Source organism: Clytia hemisphaerica, unplaced genomic scaffold (assembly GCF_902728285.1).
Source record: "Clytia hemisphaerica strain Z4C2 unplaced genomic scaffold, Clytia hemisphaerica genome assembly, whole genome shotgun sequence".
In the NCBI taxonomy this organism is placed as follows: domain Eukaryota; kingdom Metazoa; phylum Cnidaria; class Hydrozoa; order Leptothecata; family Clytiidae; genus Clytia; species Clytia hemisphaerica.
In genome coordinates, this window is record NW_027104057.1 from 1,190,170 (window position 1) to 1,214,363 (window position 24,194).

Here is a 24,194-nt window from a genome sequence, read left to right on the forward strand (position 1 = left end):
GGTCAGCTTAATTAGGATTAAAAGCCCTTTATTAACTTACAAAACCCTCCAAAACCACAATATCATAAAAAGCTTCATGGTTTTGATACAAAGAGGAGATTTTATTCCACTTGAATTTTTGTGGTAGAATTGTTAAGAATCAATTTCCGATGATCATTTGGAAGACAAAAGGTTCGGTTGTGACCGAATGTTTTGATTTCTAAATAAGATTTGCAATAAAGGGATCTCTCCATAGTCATCGTCCGCATATAGGGAACGTTAGGTGCTTCTAGAGGGAGCATGAGCCATTTATAGGTAAGAAATTATTGACGTGCCTCAAGGGGGCGAGCACTCGATTCATAAACGACCGTACGCCCAGCCCAAAGTTAGGCCTTTAAAATCAGTCAAATTTCATTAAATTTGGGCGAAAAACGTGCACTTTTCTGAAAATTGTGGACTATTTTGAGGCAAGCTAGGTCAGGTTTTCCAAATTTTACACCCTTAGAGTGCATTTTCTTCTCATCTTTGCTCAACCCTTACAGTGCACTTTGGGAAGTTTGGGAAAAAGACCTTTAAGGGCCGCACATACGTTTTCGTCGTTTACCCCCCTCCCCCCGCGGGTTACGTGCTCAGTCTCATTCGTAGAACTCCATACTTCATACTTCTACCCTGATCAAAAAAATTATTTTATTTTTCCTATTGGTAACTTCAGTAGAGCCCCTTATTTCTGTTGCCGTATCTTTGTGAGTGAGAAATGTGAGAGACAGAATCTTTATGGTTGTAGTCCTCTTACGCTCGCTCTTACGTGCTTCAAATAGTTTCATTTTTTGAAATGGTGTCGAATTTCACAACCAAATACTGTTTAATTTGAAGTACATTGTAATGAATTTAGAGGTTGACAACATACCGTGAAAAGCACAGCTCAAAATCATATATTTACGCTGTGCCGACGAATCGAGATTCTATTCATCGCGCAATCAGCGAAGACAAAAGTAACCATGACGACCATCCAAGATCTTGGATGAGCGTCAAAGTCGATATTTTTATTCCCGTCGTTGAAAACACAACTTACAAAAAGTCATCAATGCTTTGTAAAAAGAGTCAGTGATAGAGAATCATAACATTAAATCTGTCTATTATTTCGATTCAATTAAAGTGACATTTCCATAATTAAAAGTTTAGTAATTACTGTTATACATTTGGGGATCATGTAAAAGATTTCTTTCGAAATAAACTCATTTCAACTACACTTGGAGGTTTCTGGGGAATTCGTAAATAGTAAACTTCATACTGATACAGTCTGCTAGACATTAATATGGTAATATTTGCTCTTCATCTTTGATTTTTTCTACAGTGATTAGATTGACACATGCGCGATAAAATTTCTATTATTTGTCTTCAGAGGTTACTATTTTCTTTGAAAACTTAACCTCTGATACTCAGGGTATTGACAACACGCTTAGGATGTCTAACATCTTTTAAATTAATTTTGAATAATATCTTAGAAGGTATACTAAATGGCTTTGGATTGTTAGTAACCTAAAAACTCTAAAGTGACTGGAAATTAAACTTTAGTTAAAGGGTGTGAATTAAAGTGTTCTTTATTTCCAAAATTGTTACTTTAGCTCAATATCGTCCACTTGCAACACTTGCTTTTACTGATGGACGCGATACATCCTTTCATGAGCGCTATCATAGTCTTTAAAAGTGGACCAAGAGTTTGGGTTCGAGTTTGACGTCAGCTTTTTATCTTTCTTCAAAAGCTGACATAAGTCAAATTTATCCCTAAGCTTAACCTATCTTTTGGATGTTTATTTTTTCAAACAGCAGTTAAACGTGGAAAGTAGGGTGTTTAGTATGATAAAAAATTCATTACTGTGAAGCTTTTCAAATCATATAGTCTACACACGTATAGTGAAATAGTGGTGGTTGATAGTGGTTATTTTGTACCATATTTAAAAATGAAGACAAGTCAGTAAATCAGTCATCGGAAATAACCTTTTCAGGATGCATTTGTTTGTTTGTAAAATTTTAATTTCTTAATTTTTACTAGGTTTAGAACACCCTTACCAGGCTATTTAAAAAAAGAATAAAATGCGGAGATATTTTTCTCACCAGCAAAATGAGAAGGTGATTGATCCATTGTTTGAGGATATGAGAGAGACGGCTCAAAAATTGAACAACAGCAGGATGGGTGATAGAATCAAAAACAAAGAGGTAAGCCTACATCGTTTCTTAAATTTGAATCGAAAATGCATGCACCTATCCGTATCACAAAACGAGTGAAAAATATTACTTTAAATTTTCTTCCGTTGTGGAAAAAACACAAATCACGCCTTGATAAAAGTCTCTACAATTAGACCGGGTCACGGAAACCAGTGTATACGTGAAACAAAGAAAGGGCTTTTCCTTATAAAGTGAAATACCTTCGATGGAAATACCATCTAGTTATTTGTCTTACTGGTGCAGGAAAGCAATTCCAAAGCTTAGGCTTTTTTATGATTATGGTGGCTCTCATCATTTTCGACCGTAGTCGCGCGGTCAGGCGTGAAAATCGATTTAATTCTCTCCCTAAGTTCGATCCAACTTTTTTTCAACCTTTTTCTATTGTCTATAGGTGCGAAAAAAGCGTGACAGGACAATTTCCCCCCGTGACAATTGCCCCCCAGACAATTGCCCCCACAAAACAATTGCCCCCCAGACAATCCCCCCCCCCCAAAAAAAAAAAAAAATTCAGACAATCGCCGTTGAGACAATTCTTGATGGGGTGATCGTTAGTCTTTTTGATAATTTTTCTTGTTAGACTTGGAAAGTGCATTCAAGAATGCTATGCTGTATGGTTTTTTCAAGAGAGACTTTTTGACGATTACAGAGAAAATAGTCTGCATAATATACCCACTGTAAAACAATCATGTGTGACCAAGAACAAATAAAGGTGGGACGCTTAAGTGGGACGATGCTGGGACGTTCAGGTGGGACGATGGTGGAACGCTCAGGTGGGACGATGGTGGAACGCTCTTTCATGTTGTCGCTTTAATATTCTTGGCTCCGAGAAAACCCAGGTGCGATTTATTTATTCGGTGATATTTCAAAGATGAGGTTTTTTATAAGAACATTAAGGCTAAAATCGAGTTACTCGATCACCATAAATTTTGACATCTTTTTTGACTTTTGACATCTGGGGGGCAATTGTCCGGGGGCAATTGTCTGGGGGCAATTGTCCTGGGGCAATTGTCTGGGGGCAATTGTCTGGGGGCAATTGTCCAGGGGGCAATTGTCTAGGGGGGGAATTGTCCCGGGGGCAATTATCCGGGGGCAATTATCCGGGGGGCAATTGTCACGGGGGGCAATTGTCACGGGGGGCAATTGTCCTAGAACCGAAAAAAGACTGGGACGACTTTAGGGTGGTAAAACGGACAAAAAAATGACCACGTGGCAATTGGCGGCTACGGTCGAAAAGCTGTATTCAAAATTATTCTAAGTTCCCATCAGGAAGAAAACTAGACTGCTTGCATTAACTAACGGATTCGTGCTCGTTATAGATACTACCTGAGGTTTTGTAGAGGTCTGTGATTCAGACTAGAAGAAAACCGGACCAGCAAATAAGACTTCCCATTTGAGTTCGAATAAAACAGCCGTAATGACGGCTGCAAACTCCGGTGATTGTCATTTTTTAATAGAAAACCATTGTGCAAATATCTTTATCGTGGTCAGCCTTTCTTAATATATCTAATATAAAATTTAAAAGAGTATATCCTAGCAAGTGCGAGCAAAGGCAAATGAAATCGGGAAACCAAACTGGAAAGATCGAGAAATCGAACCCGGCTATCGCGAGTAATCGGATTTACGCACAATTACAAATGAAAACACTGATTTTAAGAAACTCCTTAACTCGCCCCAAGCTCGCCCTAACTCCTTATTGAAATCTTGAAAATTCAACGAATCATTTTTTATGACAAATTAATTTGATTTATTGCATAATTGGTACCGGGTCGTTAATTAGATATTTAATTGAAATGTATGGTTGTTGTGAATTCTGCGAAGTAAGCATAATGACTCAAAGGTATTTTCTTTTTCTTTGCAATCTTTTATTTCACTAAAATGCTACGTTTAAATTACTAAGACAGTATTGCCATCGATTGCCATGATGAGCATGACACTATTTTAGTACAAGATCTTTCCTTAATTTCGTCTAAATTTTCGCCAAATTCCACCACTCCATCCGAAAAAAGGACCGATTCCACTGCAAATCCACGAACTTTCTTCCAAATATCCCCCACCCTCTTTTAGAAAAAGGGGTGTTTCTAGTTTAGTTGTGAGTCAGGGCGTAATGATAAATAGGCAAAGTTCACTAGCTTAACTTATGCGCCTTTTGTGGCGGAAAAAAGAGAGAGTGTGTTTTTTTTATATTCTATTGTGAATATGTTTTGTTTGCTTAGCGTTGGCGCATGTTTTTGTGGTGGTGTCAAACACGTCAAACTTTCAAGTGGTTGTTTACTTTACATATCGAAATGTATCGCGTAAACAAGAAAACTGCGGATACCCTCTACATTGTGATCCCGGAATTTTCTGATATGAATTTAATATTTTAGAATAGAAACACTCTCTCTTGATGGAATTTAGATGTTGAATTCTTGCTTTCAATTCTCGCAATTGAACTTTACTGGTATCACACCTACACAAAATATAGCTTTTGCGTGAAATTTTTACACCGATTTGCCGAAACGTCGGTAAATTCCGCTTACTTGCCTACCCGCAATAATCATTTTGGCGCGGTTTTCCCAAACAGTTGAGTTGAGTAATTTTCCTTGGAATTTTTGTATCAATGAGTCAACTATAAAATCAGCCAATCAAATTGCTCGGTCTGACGTCACATGAGCAGCAAATAGCTTCATTCAAACCGAAACGATTAGGGTCTAAAGCTTTCCGAAGGCCGAGTATTCTCAAAAACAAAAATGGCCGAAAAAGTGGGAAGACAGAAAATGGGTTTACTGAAAATCCTAACAATTTTTGCCTTCATATCATGCTGCTACGCTGGTAAGCATTTTACTTTTTGGAAACTTCCATGTGTTTGTTTGCTACAGAGATTAAGCTGTAAAATCAAACCAATTTTTAACGAGAAGCCATTCAGCAAATATAAACAAACCAAAGTTTTCAAACAGAAAGAAAATCTCTGTAAACAATCTTTTTTTGAGTAATCTGTGTATAATCTAGATGTTTGAACATATCTTGCTATAAAATTTTATTTCAATGAGAAATTTTTATATATACTTTAATATGCAATAGGAATAAATTCAAGTTTCAACAAAAAACAACTTCAGGATACACTTCTGTAGCTAAATACCTGACTGAATCAAGTTCCAAATCCGGACAATCAATTACATAAAAACAAAATAGAAGGGCTAAAATATGCAGCAGTCAACTGATAAGGGGTCACTCACAAATCAATTTATTACCAATTGGCATAAGTCCAGGGGATGTCAATCGAAAAATTCGATTACCGAATCAATTGAACTTAATCGAAGCCAATCAAATGATGATTTTCGAACGGTCGTATTTTCGATTAGCCGAATTGATCGAGCGCTAATCGAATTTCACATCTTTTATTTGATTGGATTCGATTACCGTTCGATATTAGCTTGGATGTTCGATCAATTCGATTTATGTTTGATTACCACCCCCCCCCCAGGAATTAAGCATAACATTCTTCCGCTAACTTCTTTTGGCGGGAAGGGAATTTCATGGTGGTGTTACAAAAAATCTTCCAAATTTAGCCCCGCAAAGGCAAAATTTAAACTTTTTAAAGTTAGATCGAAGTTGATCAAACGTTAATTGAAGTTGATTGAACGTTAATCGAAGTTGATTGAACGTTAATCGAAGCTCGTCAAACTTAATCAAAACCAATCGAATTTCACATGTTTTTCGGTTTCGATTAGAATTCGATTGGCGTTCAATCAATTCGGCTAATCGAAAATCAATCATTCGATTGGATTCAAGTAAATTCGATTAATTCGATTGGTTCGATTGGCAATCGAACGTTCGATTGACATCCCCTGGATAAGTCAGTAAGTGGGTGGGTGGGTTAAGGTTGTTTGCGCCATACCCGCCCTTCATTCAAATCCATCCAGAAACACTAATTTTTCATTCCAATGTCAATATAGCCAACTGCTCTAACTTGGGACAATTGGTCGAAACATGGGATATGTTGATATCTGGCCTGTATTTTCACTGACTGTTAAATGTCTTTGACAACAAATTTGATTTTGTTAAAACTCCACCAAGTTTATCAATCATACTTTCCGTCATAACATGTCACGATAACTTTCACTGATCGTCACTAATAGCGAGCCCTTTTGAACTTTTTTGTTTTCATTCAAAATGACCGGACGCCGATTGGAGAATTAGAGAACACCCACCGCCTAACTGCCTATCGCTCGATGGCATTAACAAATAATGAGTGTGTAACTTGCCGCGCAAGTGACGTCAAACGCTCCATCGTTTTGCCACTAATTTGGTCTTCTTCGCTCCAGACATTTGCGTGTCTACTCGGTGCGAAAGAGAAATTGTGTATTTTTTAATACGCAGTTCATTAACTCAAATAAAATGACTTTGGAGGTTCGGTGAAATGATGGCTGAATTGCCGTCCCATGTTTTGTCAGATAGTCCCAAGTTAGAGCAGTTGACGATACTTTGTCATGTTTCATTTTTGTCACTTTGCTTCGGCTGTTTTGAAAACTAAAAGATACAAATTGCCCCAATGTTTATGTCTCGGGTTCTTTGTTTTACGGCACTTGAATTGAATTTTTGTAGATTGTCGGTTTTTTTCTGCCACTAATACTGCCATGAAATCAGGTTAACTTGCATTTACGGACCAACTAAAGCAGTATTACTGCTCTAAAGCAATTACTGCTCTTCAAAGTGAAACCCTCTAACTTAATTTTGAGCATAAAAGATCCTTTATTAGCCTAGACGATGTAGCAAACAAAAGTATAATCACACTGTGCTTTCAATACACCTTTCCCGTAATTCGTAAAACTAATGCGCGCGCATTATTTTGATGCTCCCCATCGTTTGGTCTCTGAAGGTAAACAAACCAGTTTTTGCCTGCGTTTCCTTAGGGAAAGTTGGTTTTTTAAGCTTTTCTTAAGTTCTGTCGAACAAAATCCCCTCAAATTTTAGTATGTTCAATCTATTCATGATATTATACCACCCTGAAAATCTTTTGCCAAAAGAAGATCACTATCAAAAGTTAGAAGCTGAAAAGCCACTTTCCCTAACCCCTCGCAGGCAAAAACGCGTTCGTTTACCTCCGAAAAAAAATTATACACAACAGTGGAGCGCACATTTTCCCAGGCCATTTCTGAGAAGTTTGAATTACGGGAAAGGTGTACAGCTGAAATTTTTTTTTGTGTCGGAAGAACTTTTTCAAACTTTCAGCAATGATTGACCAAACTGTTACAATGAAAATTATCCAGCGCATTTTTTATCTTCTTACCTTCTTCATCTTCATTGAAGCACTCGAGGTTTACTGAAGTTAAGCACATAAGATATTCTTAAAATTATTGATAATCACTGAAACACTGTTTGTTGTTACAAAATGAAAGAATTTAGCTCTACCTTGGTATAGAGCACTTTGTCACCACAAATTACTGATGTTGTTGTTCACTGATCTTACATTAATTTTTCAGATATGGAGATTGGGGTTGATACCTTTAAAGTTTATCGCTTTCCAAAGCAAATCACAACACAAAAGAACCACATCAAGTTACGGTTCAAGACCATCCATTCTACTGGTTTGATTATGTTTGCACAAGGAGCCAACAAGAAAGATTTCCTGTCTGTTGAATTGTTCAGAGGAAAAATCAGGTTTGTTCATCTAGAAATTCTTTTATTTTTTCATTATTTCTTTTCTCCCCCATGCACACACCTTAAAAGCGTCATTTGCATTAATTTCAGTTCCCCTGAACGATCATGTTTGCTGTTGTAATTAAAATTTTCTTTTTATCAGAAAGATCATTTAGACAGCTTAAAAATTCCTTAAATCTCCTTGTATGCTTGATTTATAATGTGTGCTTTATCAAGGCACTGCAGCTCCTTCTACTCTGTGCATCTCCGAATCTCCTGACGAGATTCAAGGCTACCTACCACCCTTGATATTGAGATTCACCTCAACCACTTGCGATTGGATAATTTGACTTTCAGAAAAATTAGAAGGGAAGAATGATTTATCAAAAATCTTGAAAAACCTTTTTTCTTTTTCAGACTGGCTGGCGATTATGGCAGAGGAACAGAAAATAAACTTCGCCCGATTGGTGGCTTTTACGACATGTATCTGGGCAAAGATTTAGCAGACAACGAGTGGCATACTGTGGAAGTTGTGAGAAACATCCGAGAAAGTATTATCTTCATCGATCGTGGACGTGGTAAAATGGAGAAGTCAATCTTCATGAAGTCGCCTCCAACTTACAACGAACTTTCAGTGTCCATGGTAACTTTTGGTGGCTATTACTCCTTCTCAACTTCAGAGATCAGCACCAACCAAGCCTTGTCCCGAAAAGGGCTGAGTGGTTGTTTTTCTGAAGCAACTTTCTCAACAACTTGGCCTGAGGACGACACACAAGAGATTGATTTCTTGAAATCGGGGGTCGGTCAAATCGTTGGTGAATCGAATGACGTCAAAGGAGTTTGTTCAGATATGTCCAGCTACAAACCAATGTTTTTCCCATCTTCGGCTGTCCACTTAGCACTTGTTGAACCTTACAATCAAACTGGTCTTCAAATGTCCCTCAAATTCCGTACGGTCGTTTCCGATAGTGTCATTGCCAACTACACTCATATCAGAACTGGACAACGTTTACAGCTGAAACTTGATCGTGAAGGACGTGTTGAGTTAGGCTTTGATCTTGGACATCGATTACAAGTCATCGAAACTGCCAAAGAAAAATATCACGATGGAGAATGGCATTCTGCTTCATTCGTGGTCAATAACGTCAAAAATGGTGAAAGTTATGAGGTTGAGTTCGTAGTCGATGGCAAAACTAGACTGTCGAAGATGAGTGATATTTTCAAATTTGAAGGAGCTGTCAATGTTGGGTTCGGATTCACCGGTTGTATGAGAGACATCAAGATCAATAATTATGAGTTATACAGAGTACCCAAAAAAGCTGACAATCTCAACGATGTTTTCAGAATCTCAGACATTGGCGTTGTGAAGAATTATTGCAGTTTGAAAGATTACTGTAACCCTAACCCCTGTCAGAACGGTGGCAAATGCAACCAAACGGAAGATAACATTGTTTGTGATTGTCGTGGAACGCTGTATGAAGGATCTACTTGTCACAGACGTAAGATTTTTTATACCAATACAGACCAATACGATATTTTTAAAACATTTCTTTTCTATAGCCACCACACACTAATCTACTGTATTTTCTATCGTTACTAATCTTGACGATGATCTCTTGGAGATTCATTATAAATATAGGAACTACTATATTTGACTTTTTATAACCTTGTGTTTAATATGTTTTTGGGCACAAAAACTAAACTTAAACTTGAAAATAAAAAGTCAAGAACTTAACAAACCTTTTCTTCAGCTCGTTTCAACTACACATGCGCTGGCGTCCGAAAGTCCGGCGAAAGACGTAGTGACGTCTATTACATCGATTTTGACGGCCTCGGACCCATGGAACCAGTTCAAGCATTGTGCGATCTCGGAAAAACCGTCGAAACTACTGTCACTCAGATCAACAATACCAAAATCAAAGACAAAAACGTGCTGACGGATACTGGTAAAAATGATTTTGATGTCGAATACCTCGCTTCCATCACACAAATGAGAGAGTTGATCAAGAACAGTGCGACCTGTTCCCAGTTCATCAAGTTGCAATGTAAAGGTGTTCCAATCTTTCTCTCGCCTACTGGTCCTCCTGCTGTAAGTTTTCGTAACATATACATCTTGAATTGATTTTTAAAAATGTTTTGTTGCGTTTTAAATGGACAGGTTAAGGAAAGAAATTAATGGAGAACGTAGGGAGGATACAAGGCGGGTGTATTTAAGTTAACCTCTCCTCTGGGTGTTTTTAATTAAACAAGGATAGCGGTGCTAGACATTGTTCACACTTTGTGAAAGTGTGAGATGCCGTGGCTAATAGATTTCAACAATAGCCTCGGAGATTGCCGATGAATTTTCAGGTCGTTTCACATTGTAAAAATAATGGAACAACTCTTAAAGCTCATCATTAAGATAGTGATACCAACTTTTATTTCTTTTCGATTTTAGGCAAATTGGATAGGTGGTGACGATGTGGTCCATTATTATTGGGGTGGAGCTAAAGGACAACGTGGTTATTGTGCATGCGGTGTGCGTGGTGATTGTAAAGTAGGTGGGAGGCCAACCGGGCAGTATTGTAACTGTGACAGTTTCCAAAGTAAGTATCAGATTGTGGATGAAGGCAATTTCACCATCAAAGACCATCTACCTGTCCGTCGTGTCCACTTCGATAAAGTCTTAGAAGGTGGTGGCTCCGAAGCCATGTTGCGTGTCGGACATTTACGTTGTGCCGGTTTCGGTAGTCGTTTGAACGCTGCTACCTTCCGTAAACCGTGGTCGTTTGTCGGTATGGACCATCCCGATCAACCGTTCGATAATATCTTCGCTGGTAGTATCTCGTTCGATTTCAAGACCTCCATCGCGTATAATTACATGACCATGATGCACGCCCATGGACCCTTCAGTGGCGACTACTGTAAAGTCATGATTTGGTCCAGAACAATGGTCCGTGTTTTATTGAACTTTGGGTTCGGGCAAATCAAGCAAGACGTCGATATTTCATCCACCGGTCGAACCTTAGATGATAACGATTGGCACGAATTCGAATTGATGTTCAACCTCAAAGAATTGAACGTCACTTTAGATGGTATTCGCATGATTCAAGGTCTGCCACTACAAGACGATCCAGTGCAGTTTAACGTCGATGACAAAGCAGTTTTTGTCGGTGGAAGCTATCACGATAAGAACGGTTTCATAGGCTGTATTCGATCTTTCGTAAGTTTTTTTTTGTTTTCGGTGATTCGAAGTCGAACGAGAACGAGAGTTTTCTTTTAATGGGGACAGAGAATTAGTTCGAATTATGGAATGATTCGAATGATAGAAGTACGGATTGGCGAGATTACACCAAAAGAAATTTGTAAACTTGTTGTAAACACTAGTGTAAAGCGTCTTTGTAAGATCTTGATGTTTGTGTTTTTCATAGTTCGGTGCAGTTGAAAAGTTTGAAGAGACTGCTGTTTGCCATGTTTACAATATATTTATTCCTTACTTTTCATATTTTCAGTACGCGAACGGGCGTATTCACGACATCCGAGGAGCAGCAGAAGGTTTGGAATCATCAGGCGTCTACCCTGGGTGTGGTTCGGCATGTGTGCTGTTGAACAGACCATGTAATTATGGGAAATGTGAAGACCAATACAACGACTTCAAATGCAATTGCACTGTTTCACCGTTCACCGGAAAATATTGTCAAAATAGTAAGTCATTGTGTGGCCTGTATTCTTTCAAGTTCTTTTTATTGCTCAGTAACGGCTACACGTATTTTTTATAAGAACAAAGCATATAAGAACATAATGTGGCTTCAAGAATACTTTAAGAACATTATTTTAGGCTTAAAACTGATAAAGTTAAGAATATCTAAAAGCTTTGAAAATTTCTGACATTCTTATAAAATCGTGTATTCGGTTTAGATATAGTTTTTGGGTATATACTTGCTAGTCATTACGTTAGACATGTTTTAATAACTAATGATAGCAAGCGAGTTTGATTTTTCAAAGAGGAGTATGCTAAAGTATGTACCTTTTTCTAGACGTAATTTTCACCCATAAAAGAAGAATGCATATAAAGAATTGTTACGTCTTTGGTCTTCTTTGAACACCCTTTGACCTGTACATAGATTCCTTTCATTCCGAATTTTGTGTACTATGGAAACTTATGATACCAAACTAAACTCCTTACGTAAATGAAATAATTTGTTTCATCTCCAGCTACAAGGGGCAAACAATTTAACAGCGGAAACTCCTTAGAGTATACGTTTGCGGGTAACGAACCTATCTCGCAGATGATTATCGTGGTGGGTTTCAAAACAACACAAAACAACGCAGCTCTCGCTCAACTGGAAGGCCAAGACTACAGACATGTCACACTGGCGCTGGTTGATGGTTTTCTAACATTGTAAGTACTATTCACTGGATATCTACCGTATTGTTTTTCTCTTTCGTTTCTGTAAGTAGTTCAAGGGATTTGTGACGATACTCAAGAAGTCGTGGGAACCAATCCAGAGCATCAGATTTATGCTCATGATTAATAAGACAACAATTACAAGTTCTAAGTCTGGACAAAATACGTACGCACGTTTTAAAGAAATTTCACGTATCACTCACTATCTCTGGTAAGCAAATCATTAAAAGTTCATCCCCTCCCGTCTTTCTCGTTCAGGTATTACTCGTTCAAGAAGAAAGTCGAGACATCCTCTGGGTTCGATACCGACGATGAGGTTAAGGCATTGCGTATCACTAAGCGACGTCTTAATAATGATAAACACAACGTTGCTAGGGTACACTTTTCACATGACGCCATCTATCTACAGGTAACGTAATCCTTTCTCACTTTAGTATTTAAAGTACGTATAAAAATTTGAGTTTCTTTCATTCACGATTGGCTTAATGTTCAAGGTAAATTATGTGTTGAACGCTGAAAATTATTGATTGTTTAATCCTTCGAATGACGTGATTGGAAGATTGTAGAAGATGGGTAGCCATTTTATTTACCATAATAATTATTAATCCAAATATTCAGTGTTCAAAGCTCTTCCGTCTCAGTGAAAGATGGTTAGAAAGATGGTTTTGCTTTAGGATTATAGCGCATTTTCTTCTGGGCTACTTTTTCCTGTTGAGTCCATTTTCCTTCTGAGATGAATAAATTTCCCTTTGACCACTGATTAATAAAAACTTCTGGTCAAATTAGAGACATCTTAACATAAGTTGATAAAAAGACTCCTCCAAAACCAGTGCTGTTTTCCTTAAGGTTTCACCAATAAAAATAGTTTGTAGCGGGCTTTGTGAACCTGTTGTTCTTCTATGATAGATTAGCTCTTAAAACTCATCTATCCCTCCAAAATTACTCAAGCGTTGCTCTTTCAAGAAATGTATTCAATTTGAATTCATTCCACTTTAATTTTCAAAGTGTTCAATGTGGATAATAGACCTTATCGGAGTTTTTAATTTTTCTAAAAAAGCGATGCATTGTGGGATTGTTTCGAGTGTATTACAATAGAATTCCCTCGAGGAATTCCTAAGAGATTTCTATTGTAATACACTCGAAACAATCCCACAGTGCATCGCTTTTTTAGAAAAATCGAAAACTCCGATAAGGTCTATTGTTCGCTATGAAAGGCTGGAATTTCAGAGGAATTTCTTGATTAATGCTGAGTTAGGTGGCGAAGGGTGGGGTTCAATTTTTTAGGGTATCAACCCCGTTGTAAAATATGGCCCTATACAACTCTTCTAAAAGACTTTCCCTTATCTCTCTTCACAGGTTCCAAACTACGACTTACAAGTGAGCGACAACATCACAGAACGAATCGTCGTCGTTGACGGAGGTGACGTCGAACAACTCGACAACTTTGAAGTCCCCACGAAATTGTTCATTGGTAGAGCGCGAGATATTAAAGCGGGTTTATCTCGAACTCTACCAACCGCTTACGAAGGATGTATGAGTGGCGCTAAAGCTATTTATCAACCACACGCCACTACAACCAAACGATTCCGTAAATCGATTGAACTGGATTTCTTTAAGATGATGGATGAACAGAAGGCCCTTGATAACGGCGTTCAACGGAATCCTACCGGCGATCTTCCAGCCACCGAATGCGGTACCACACTTAGAACGCCAGGTGAGAATTCTTTTCTTTGTATATGTTACCTTATTTTCTTTCTCGTTTATTGAACTAAGCTAAAGATATTGTTTTGCATGAGGTTTTGAAAGCTATCTATAGCTGAAAGTAAATTACCGAAGATGAACCTATGGGTCATCATTGATGTTTTTTTGTTTCCCAATTTTTTAACCCTGTATTAAGCCGAGTTTTTTTTATTTTTTGTTCTGTAGGAGTTTTGCCACCAGTTGATGGACCAACACAATTTTTCACCAAATCTCCTGGTCTCGATAACTCAGTTCGTGTTGAACCAGCTGACCTCGCCCAGTCGATCATCATTTGCATTGTCATCATTATTATTGTCGTCGTCATCTTGGGTTTTATGTATCTTACCTACAAATACATCAATCGCTCCAACAAACAATACGACCGCCTCAAGAAACAAGAAAAACCGCGCGCCGTCCGCATGAAGCAAATGCCGGCCACTTCTTACCAACCAGCGCCAACCCAGCCGCAAAGCTCATACAATCCGTACGGTCAAGGGTCTGGTAGTGGAGGTGGAGGCCAGGGCGAAGATAATTTCTACCTGTAAAACCTCAGATTGCCTTTTTTTTATGGAAAATCAGATCATTATCAATATTTTTGAAACATTTTTTGAGAAAAAGAGAATATTTGATTGAAAGATACACAAAAAAAGACATTAAGAGATGATATTTTTGTAACACGCATGAAGCAGCATCAGTCCATCCTTTTGGCGAGGACAGGACTGACGTGACGTGGATTGGATGTTCATTTTGGTATGGCAAGTCACAAACAAGTCGCTCTTTGTGGGTTTGGAAAATTTCTATTTAATTTGGTGTTGGATTAGAATGAATGAATGATGCCTTGTTTGGTAAGAACTTCTGTCATAAAACGACCACTGCGAGTGCAAGTGAAAAAAAAGAGGTCACTTAGTTTAGATTTGACCAAAAAATTTAAGGTAATACTAATTGACTGGCATGTCGTGATTAGCATGCTTTTTTTTGAAATTTGAAATGAAAATGATAAGTTCCTGAAGTATTTTTGAATGCAAAATGTCTTTCGGGTTATAATAAGCCTGTCCGTTTACAGTGAGTTTATAGGTCCCTCAGTATTCGAGGAAACCCTAAATACTGTTTCAATCTAGAAAGCATCGATTTAGATAGTGCACAAAAATTACAATATAATCAATCATATATAATTTTTTTTGAAAAAAAACCTTTATTTATTATTTTGTAACCCATTTTTTTATCAGTCAATGTTTTTAACGTTTGCTCAATAATAATATTTTTGTTTTAATTTGTACAAAGATTTTTTGTCATGCTGTCAATCTTTAATTTTGTCGATCTGCTTTTTATTAAATGAGGTTAATGATTTTTATATTTTTTCTTATTTAGTTTATACTCTTAAAGGGACATAAAAGTAGTAAAATGTAAACATTGAGCGAACCACGTGTCATTAAAGAGAACAATTAAAATCACATGTCCAAAACAAACTTGTAAAACAATTGAACAATCAAAATTAGCCATATTTGGTTTGATTTTTTATTTTGACATGTGACATTTGTTTTGATTTTGTATCCGCAGCATACAGTTTGTTTACAAATTTCGCAAGTACTGTTATGTCCCTTTAATCTTTTGTTGAAATTTCTTCCTATCGCAATATGTAGCCTTGCGACACCAGTAATCAGAGAACTCCTTTTCAATTTGATTTTTCGAAATACCGAAGCTATGTTTTTTTATGTGTTTTCGAATATAAATTCCCTTCCATAGCCTGTTTTCATTCTGACATAAAATTTGTTTATAGATAATCATCTTTTTTATGAAATAATCAATTTAATACACGTTTCAAACCGTTCATTTTATGTTGTTCGTTGATTCTTACACCTGTGTTCTTCTGACCTTGTAGACACGTATTCCTCAAGTTTTCCCGTGAGCATTGAGCTGTAACTATAAACCATTGACAGAGGGCCCACAAGAGCATTTCTTTATACTGTATTTGGACCCGAATGGGCTTTTCCAGAAAAAATTTTTACCCCCACTGTTGAGGATGTTGATTTTTTGAAGTATCGACCCCCCTGGATACCCTACTTTATTAGTAAAGACCCCCTCGACATCCACTCTTAAAGATATGTTCAACCCCCTGGATATCCTCTCTTATAAAGACACTTTACCCCCTGGATATCCGCTCCCTTATAGATATTTAACCCCCTGGATATTCACTTTTGAACAAAAATCCGATATCCTCAACAGGGGACACAGAATATTTCTGGAAAAGCCCAATAATATACTTTCTACCATGAACAAAACGACTGGACGTCTATCTTCTGATACTAGTGGATACCCCTTAAAACCCACAATAAAAAGTGGTACCCTCTATCTCATTGTTTAGTTGGAGTGTAAGGCTGAAACTTTTTGTGTTGAAAGTACGTTGTCTATGATTGTCTTCCCTAGCAGTGATGTTTTGTAGAAAACAGTTTTCAGTTTTTCACGAGGAAGTGAAAAAGTGCAGTTTTAGCTATTTACCCCTTAAAACCTACAAAATGGTTTTTCTCGAATAACTTTTTACAAAAAAGTTCTTTTGACCTCAAATTTTGAACAGTGATTCACTGTAAAGTTACTAAATGATCTCAAAAATATGTGTTAAAATCAAAATACACCTTAAAACCTACAAAAATAAGGCTAAAAACCACAAAGTCCGACCCTTGCTAACGGGATACTCAAGCTGATGGATACAAATTTGGTGCTGCTTCGTGATTCAATGGTTCAAAGACTTGCTAGAAATTCATTCCCACAACAATATTTTCATTTTTCAGGATTTCATGCCCATAATGCAATTGTGTGTTGTTTTTTCGTCAAAAACGGCTACGAAAGGCCAAAACCTTCATTCGCTTCATTTTTGACCTATGGTTCTAATGTTTTTCTAAATCTCCATCAAATTTGTGACATTTTGGCATGCAACATGACCAGGTTTTGAGAAAGTCGATTTTCAGATTTTATTGATCATCACCATGAAAGTGCTTTAAAGTAGAATTTTAAGGGCCTGTCATTTTCGTTGGGGTCTATTCACGAAGATGAAAATGATTTTTTCATACCTACCATAAGTATAGGTATCTAAAAAGTATAGGTTTTATGACCTTAAATTCAATTGTGTACACTGGGCGAAATTATAAATTTCCTAAGTCGGAAATATATAGGAAATATTATATTTCAAGGGTTTTCGAGCGATTCGAAAGATCATATTTCCTATGAAATTGTAAATGTGGTAAGATGACATTCCACATATTTACAATCTTGATAAAAGTCCATATTTACCAAATTTACATGGAATGGAAATATCATATTTAACAAATTTACAGGGAATGTAAATATCATATTTACCAAATTTACAGAGAATGTAAATATCATATTTCCTATGAAATTGTAAATGTGGTAAGATGACATTCCGGATATTTACATGGAATGGAAATATCATATCTACCAAATTTACAGGGAATGGAAATATCATATTTCCCGTGAAATTGTAAAGGTGTTAAGATCTGGTAAGATGACAATCTTGTAAAAAGTCCATACAGTACTACAAAAACTACACAGAAAGGAATTTTAATTTATAATCAATTTTAAAAGACTCCCCAAAAATGGCAAACAAATACAATGGAGTTTAGAAAACAGAGAAGGAGGGTCTAATAATAAAGTATTCTATTTCATGAAAATACACTTTTCTTTTTTAAGGCAATAACAATTTTAAAACATATTACAGTATATATATCTACTCTCTTTAAAAAGATAAAATAAAATGAAAACATATAAAATATAAACTTGTCTTAGACCAATCACACCAAAACGTTTCAAAATGGCACCTTGAAATAAATCAAATAGCTAAACCTCATAGAAATTAAGTTTTAGTCTTGTTAAATTTTCATACCTGCTAAGCCCAGCTGATATTAATTGCTTGTAAATGCAACGTTACTTGGACCGCAAAAATTAGTTCCGATAATGTAAAGGACTGTTCATGTAGTCCATATGAACATTATGTGAATTTTCGGTTTTCTGCTGTGTAAATAAATAACATACAAAGAAAATGAAACTAAAGTAAATAAACGTGAAAAAAATCTGAACAAAAAGATGTATACATAAAAGAAACACTTTTTAATACGAAAGATTTTGTTATAGAATAAAAAATTCTTATGATCAAAATTTCAAGAAAATCATGAAAATTATTTTAAAAAGCTCTCACTACAGGGTGGGGGGTCAGTACTAAAATGTAAGACATACATGAGTACTAAAAGGATTTTTGCTAATTTTTGACATACCCCCACCTATTTTTCGAAAATGTTATGTTAGTACACATGTACTAAAATTATTTTGAGCAATTTAACATAGATACCACCCATTTTTTGCCCTTTTACGGCTTATAATATAATTTTATTACTAAACTGTGCTGAACTGTACATAAAAATATTTTTAAAAAAAATTTAAAAAATTGGAAAAATTCTGAAAGATTTCTGAAGATTTTTTCGAAAATTCCTGAAAAAAAAATCAAATTTTTTCCAAAATTGTTAAAAAAATGCTCCATTTTGGCTGATTTTAGAACAAAATACTAAGATTTTTCAAAAATTTCTTTAAGGGACCACCCTTTTTGGTATTTTAGTACACATGGTACTAAAATTATTTTTGAGCTTTTTTGCAGTATATACCACCACGTCACTAAAAGTCATGATGTCTGAGATTTTAGTACCGACCCCCCCTGATGGTACTAAAATTATTTTTGAGATTTTTGCAGTACCACCACGTCACTAAATGTCATGATGTCTGAGATTTTAGTACCGACCCCCCCCCCTGCTCACTAGAGTTTCAAATTTTTATGACTTCGACAGAGTTAAAATATATAGTAGGGGCTTTTTAATAATAACACCAACAATAAAGGCTCTTGTCTTCTCTTTAAAATTATATAAAAAGTTAAGAAAAGAAAATACTTACCGTGAGATCGGGTAACTTGCATCAGTGGAGGCTAACATACATGCATAGCCCTCAAATGAAAGACTTGGCTGGTCATTAAAATACAAAGTTAAGTCAAAACAAAAATGGTAGAGTAGAGCTGCGAGCGGAGCTGCGTAGTTATATTTTAATAACCAGACAGGTCATTCATTTGAGGACTATGCATGTTTGCCTCCACTGATGCAAGTTACCTGATCTCACGGTATAAAATGTCTATCAGTTACATCAATATGCCAAAAACATTTTGTTCAACCACCTTCACTTCAAGATAAGCCACCATCGATTAGAATGAACTTCCTTTTATAGGATGAACCTATTCATGTGGCTTTCAGCCTTGCACTCCATCGAAGTTCATTCTATGGTGGCCTATCTTAAAGTGAAGGTGGTTGAACAAAATGTTTTTGGCATATTGATGTAACTGTCTATTATAGCTTATAGATAGGTTTTGACACATTTTGACGAAACATGTGGAAACCTCAAAAAAATTCTTTCTTGGACAACCTATCACATAAACATGAATTAATTGATAAAAAATAAAATTGAAATAACTTATCTACATTGGAGCACTAAAAGATAACACTACAACAATCCAAACAAGAAATGATGTCGCCGTTAAAACATCAAAAAACATACTCCAAGCCAAAATGCAAGGTTTATCGAATACAAGTTCACAGTATCTCGTAAGGAAAACAACCAAAACAATCACACAAGTTTCAAAAGTTTATAAAATCCACAAAACCTCTGCTCTGACCTCATGAATGTAAGAACCAAGCATTAACTTGTTCCAGAGGTATTGTCCATGTAAGAGTTTGTATTCCAAAGCAAATATTTCTTGTACTACCCATTCTTCTCATCAATTCTTTAACTTGCACTTGGACCAGTTTCACATCTCAATAGAATGTTAATACCATTTTGCCAATCATTTAATGTCCAAAGTTATGGGGATGTAGCGTTTTCTTCATGTCAAGCAAATGTCTCTCAAATCTTTACGTTGGTTGGTTTGGTATATGTATACGCGTTCAACAGGTAGAGGGCAAAGTGATTGTTTGTCCTTCTCTCGTACCCATGTTGGGTTTTTAGCTTCAACCACTGTCGAAAGGTTGTCTGAGTCATCCAAATATTTTTATCTTTTATTTTAGATTTGCTTTTTCTCAATATTGCTAACTGTAAATAATAAGTAGTAGATCGATTCATAAAAGGAAATAAAGATAAGATACAAAAATTGAGATTTCCAACTTTGCATCATAGACCTTTTCGCCTTTGCGTCCGCCATATTGAATTGTATGCAAAAATTATGGTGGCCGAATTGCCGTGGTGAAATTCCCTTAGAAAGTATGCAAAACATATGCAAAAAGAAAGTATGAATTAAAAACTTACATGCATAATTTGCATTATATTAAAGTGTAATCTTGTAGAAGAAAGATTAAATTTGCTTCTCTTGAAAACTAAAAACAATTATATTCACTCATCTCTTAGAACAAGCACTTCAAAAGACCATAACATTAGACAGAAACTCAAACTGAAAAATCACCCGCAAAGGTAAAAAACAATCCTTATTCGGCTGACGGCAAATTATTCTCCTGGGAATAAAGACGCCAAATGATCAAATCAAAACATTGAGAAAGTGTGACGTCATAATTACTGCTTTCAGTTTGCGTGTTTTGAAAGTTTGATGTGTGTACTCTAGGCTGCACGCATCCCCTATATCAAAAGTAATCAGAGGGGATGCAGGCAGCCTATGTGTACTCCGTCTTTGTGGAATTTTTTTATGGCATGAAAACAGAATATGCAATGTCTTTAAGAACAAATTCCTAAAAGGCTTTTGTTGTTCTGTAAATATTTCCTTTTGGATTAAGAAATTCCATCTTTTATTGTTCTAATGATTATAATATTTATTTATAAGATGCTTTGTTGTCTTTTTAATCTTTGTGTAAACTCGCATATGTTTTGCATACATTCCAACTAAATCCAACCACGGCATTTTCGTTCCTGTATTTTTGCATACAATTCAATATGGCGGACGCAAAGGCGAAAAGGTCTATTCTAGCTCATTACATCAAATTTGACTCTCTAATGTATATCCAGCAATATCTTGACAATCCCATCGAAATATACTCTCAAACTTGGTAAATAAGTCCAATATATATTGCTGATTCGATTCACATAAATATCCAATCCCATATCGAAAGGTAATGATATGTTATTTCCAAAAGAAATGTACTCTTTTTTGAAGACACTCTAGCAGAATTTTGTCCGCCATTTGCAATGTTTTGATTCAGAGATTTTTGACTCGATATCCCGCGCCTTGCTAACCGAGTGCGAAAATCTCATCTTGGGTTATCGAAGCAAAAAAAGACATTCACTGTGGTCAGGGACCTTTAAATTCTTCAGCAGTCAAGGACTATTGCACACATCTTTTTTTATAAGAACAAACTATATAAGAACATAAGGCTTCGAGGCCCAAAAAATTAAGAACATTCTAAGGCTTTGGAGACTTAAAAACATGCATTTTCTTAAGAAATTACATCAAAATGCTCAAAAAATGCTGAAAATAAGAACATTTTAAGGACATTTTTAAGCTTCAAATCCAAAAAACTAAGAACATCCGAAGGCTTCGAAAATTTTTGACGTTCTTATAAAAAAACGTGTAAAGGCTCGCATTTATCCTAGTTTGCAATAGTTTTTGACTATTATGCATATATTTTCTTATGAGCTTACTTTTTATTAGTCACTTGATTACGAACTTTAAAAAAAATACACGTTTTTTTTTTTATTAGAACACCTAAAATTTGGCTGAACCTGGATGTGCTTATTTTTTTAGCAATTTTCAGCTTAAAATGTTCTTAAATGCGTTCTTAATTTTTCAGACTACTCTAAATCGACAATATGATACAAAATAAAGAGCACTTAATTTTGGCAAAATTTGGACAATATTTGACTCTTGACTTTTGAAGATTCACCCCTAAATTCGGTTAAAACTGCTTAAAAGGAGGAAAAAATTGTAGTTTCTTGTCATTTTTTTCCAAACTGAGGCTGGGCATGTTCTTAAGATGTTCTTAATTTTTCGACGAATTTCAGCCTATATGTTCTTATAAACTAGGTTCTAATAAAAAAAAAAACGTGTACAAAAACGTATTTACAAATTTAGAAAACATACTAAACATCGTACTTCAAGTTGTTCGAAAAATGTTGAAATATCATATTTCGAGACATTTTCATTCAATGTAAAGGTTGTAAAGTTCGTATTTTACAGACTTTGAAAATATAGTAAACATAATATTTCAAGTTGTTCGAAAAATGTCGAAATATCATATTTCGAGACATTTTCATTAAATGTAAAGTTCGTATTTACAAATTTAGAAAATATAGTAAACACCATATTTCGAGCTCTTTCGAAATATGTCGAAATATCATATTTCGAGACATTTTCATTAAATGTAAAGTTCGTATTTACAAATTTAGAAAATATAGTAAACACCATATTTCGAGCTCTTTCGAAATATGTCGAAATATCATATTTCGATACATTTTCATTAAATGTAAAGTTCAAATTTACAAATTTTGAAAATATAGTAAATATCGTATTTCAAGTTCGTCGAAAAATGTTGAAACATAAAATTTCCAACATATTTCCCAAATTGAAAATTGGACATTCCAAATCCATTTGAAATATAGTGTAAAGTTCGAGTTTACACTATATTTACAAGTTAGGAAATCTATGATTTCGCCCAGTGGTAATTTCCAGGTCCAAAAAACCTGATTTTTTGAAGGGATTTTTGATAAAATTTTGAATAACTTCGAATTTTAAGATACTTTAGCATCTTTAAAATCCTTAAAATTTGGCATTTTATGAAAGAACATTTATGAGAGGTTGTAAAAAAGTGAAACATACCACATAAAATTAAATCTGGTAGTTATGAAAGCCAAAAATGCAACATTGTGGGTTTTAAGGGGTATGTGGTTTTAAGGGGTATCCACTGGTATTAGCCGGAGTTTTAACAAGTTGACGGAGAATTTTGCCTCTCTTATCTTCCTCATAATGTAAATTAAAGAGTTGGACTATTTTTAGGTTTTTGTCGTAGTTAGCAAAGTATTCCCCTGAGGTATATCATCAAAATCCATTGTTTTAATTATATGATTTTAACGAGGCGGCAACGAAGCTAGCACTAGCAGTGTTATCTTCAAAAAGACAAAAGAGATGGATGTCCAGTCGTCTATATGTTTATGCTTTTATTTATCGAAAGTTCTGGAGAGGTCGCTGATAACAGATTTTGGCTCAGATTTTATCGCCTTTATATATAACGCCCATCGCCTTATGAGTTTTGACTTAGAGAATCGTGGAATAAGAATGTCCTGGATGGAAAATATCCGAAAAAATTAATTAGCAGGGGGACGCTTATTAGGTAAAGGCTGATCTCCATTTGCGCACACCTCGACCGCTCTTTTTTGAGCAAAGCTTCCACGCTATATTGGTCAAAAAAAAAATGAAGCAACTCCATTGGTGCAATCTGTCGTTAAAGGTTATAAAAAGTTGAAATGTGTTCAACTTTTTTTTCGAGTGCGTGCTACATTTTTATGACGTAATCTTTTTTCAAGCAAAAAGCGCGGCAAAAAGGATTGAAGCCAAAAGGTGCGATCGCTGCGCGTGCAAGTAGAGACCGACCTTAACAGCTCTGGCTTACATGTACAATTCATTGTATTTTAAACGTATTTCTTTTGCTCTTTTTCAAGATATTGTCGATTTTCATTGTAACTACTATATACGTTTTTTATAATAGAATATTCATGATGAAATTAACAAAAAAGTTTTTTAGAATATGCTAAGAATATCAATATCATAAAATTCGGCAACTGAACCTAAGAATGACCTTTTGGATGTTCTTAAAAAAAGAATTTCTATAAATGTTTGATTTTCTTGTTTACGGATTTCACACCGACTTAGATCAGGATAAAAATAACAAGCTACCTGACAAAATATAGAAAATAGAAATAGAACATAAACATGGCAACAGTAATAAGAGAATACAAACTAGAAAACAGATCAGAACAAAATACAAAGCCAATCGCAATGTTCGTTTTCCTTATAAGTGACAAACGGGAATCTCCCCAGTTAAAAAAAAAACACTTATAGCCACTTTTAACTTTAAAAAAATTTTGCCGAGGGTTAAAGCATTCCAAAAAAAGTGTACGAGATTTTTTTGATTTTCGTTATGATTTTTATTGATTTTTTTTATTTTTTGTTGATTTCTGTTGATTTTTTGATTTTTTGATTTTT

At 35.5% G+C, this 24,194-nt stretch overlaps 1 protein-coding gene across 1 annotated transcript; it reads left to right on the top strand.

Moving 5' to 3' along the window:
• The first annotated feature begins 4,885 nt into the window (after positions 1-4,885).
• On the top strand, positions 4,886-15,774 carry LOC136812276 (EGF and laminin G domain-containing protein-like). Its single transcript, XM_067068767.1, has 10 exons — positions 4,886-5,016; positions 7,668-7,845; positions 8,242-9,323; positions 9,576-9,913; positions 10,262-11,026; positions 11,316-11,508; positions 12,019-12,205; positions 12,470-12,620; positions 13,568-13,925; positions 14,138-15,774. Exons 1-10 carry the CDS (start codon positions 4,935-4,937, stop codon positions 14,494-14,496), a joined length of 3,693 nt encoding a protein of 1,230 aa, XP_066924868.1. The 5' UTR covers positions 4,886-4,934; the 3' UTR covers positions 14,497-15,774.
• Positions 15,775-24,194: the final 8,420 nt, after the last annotated feature.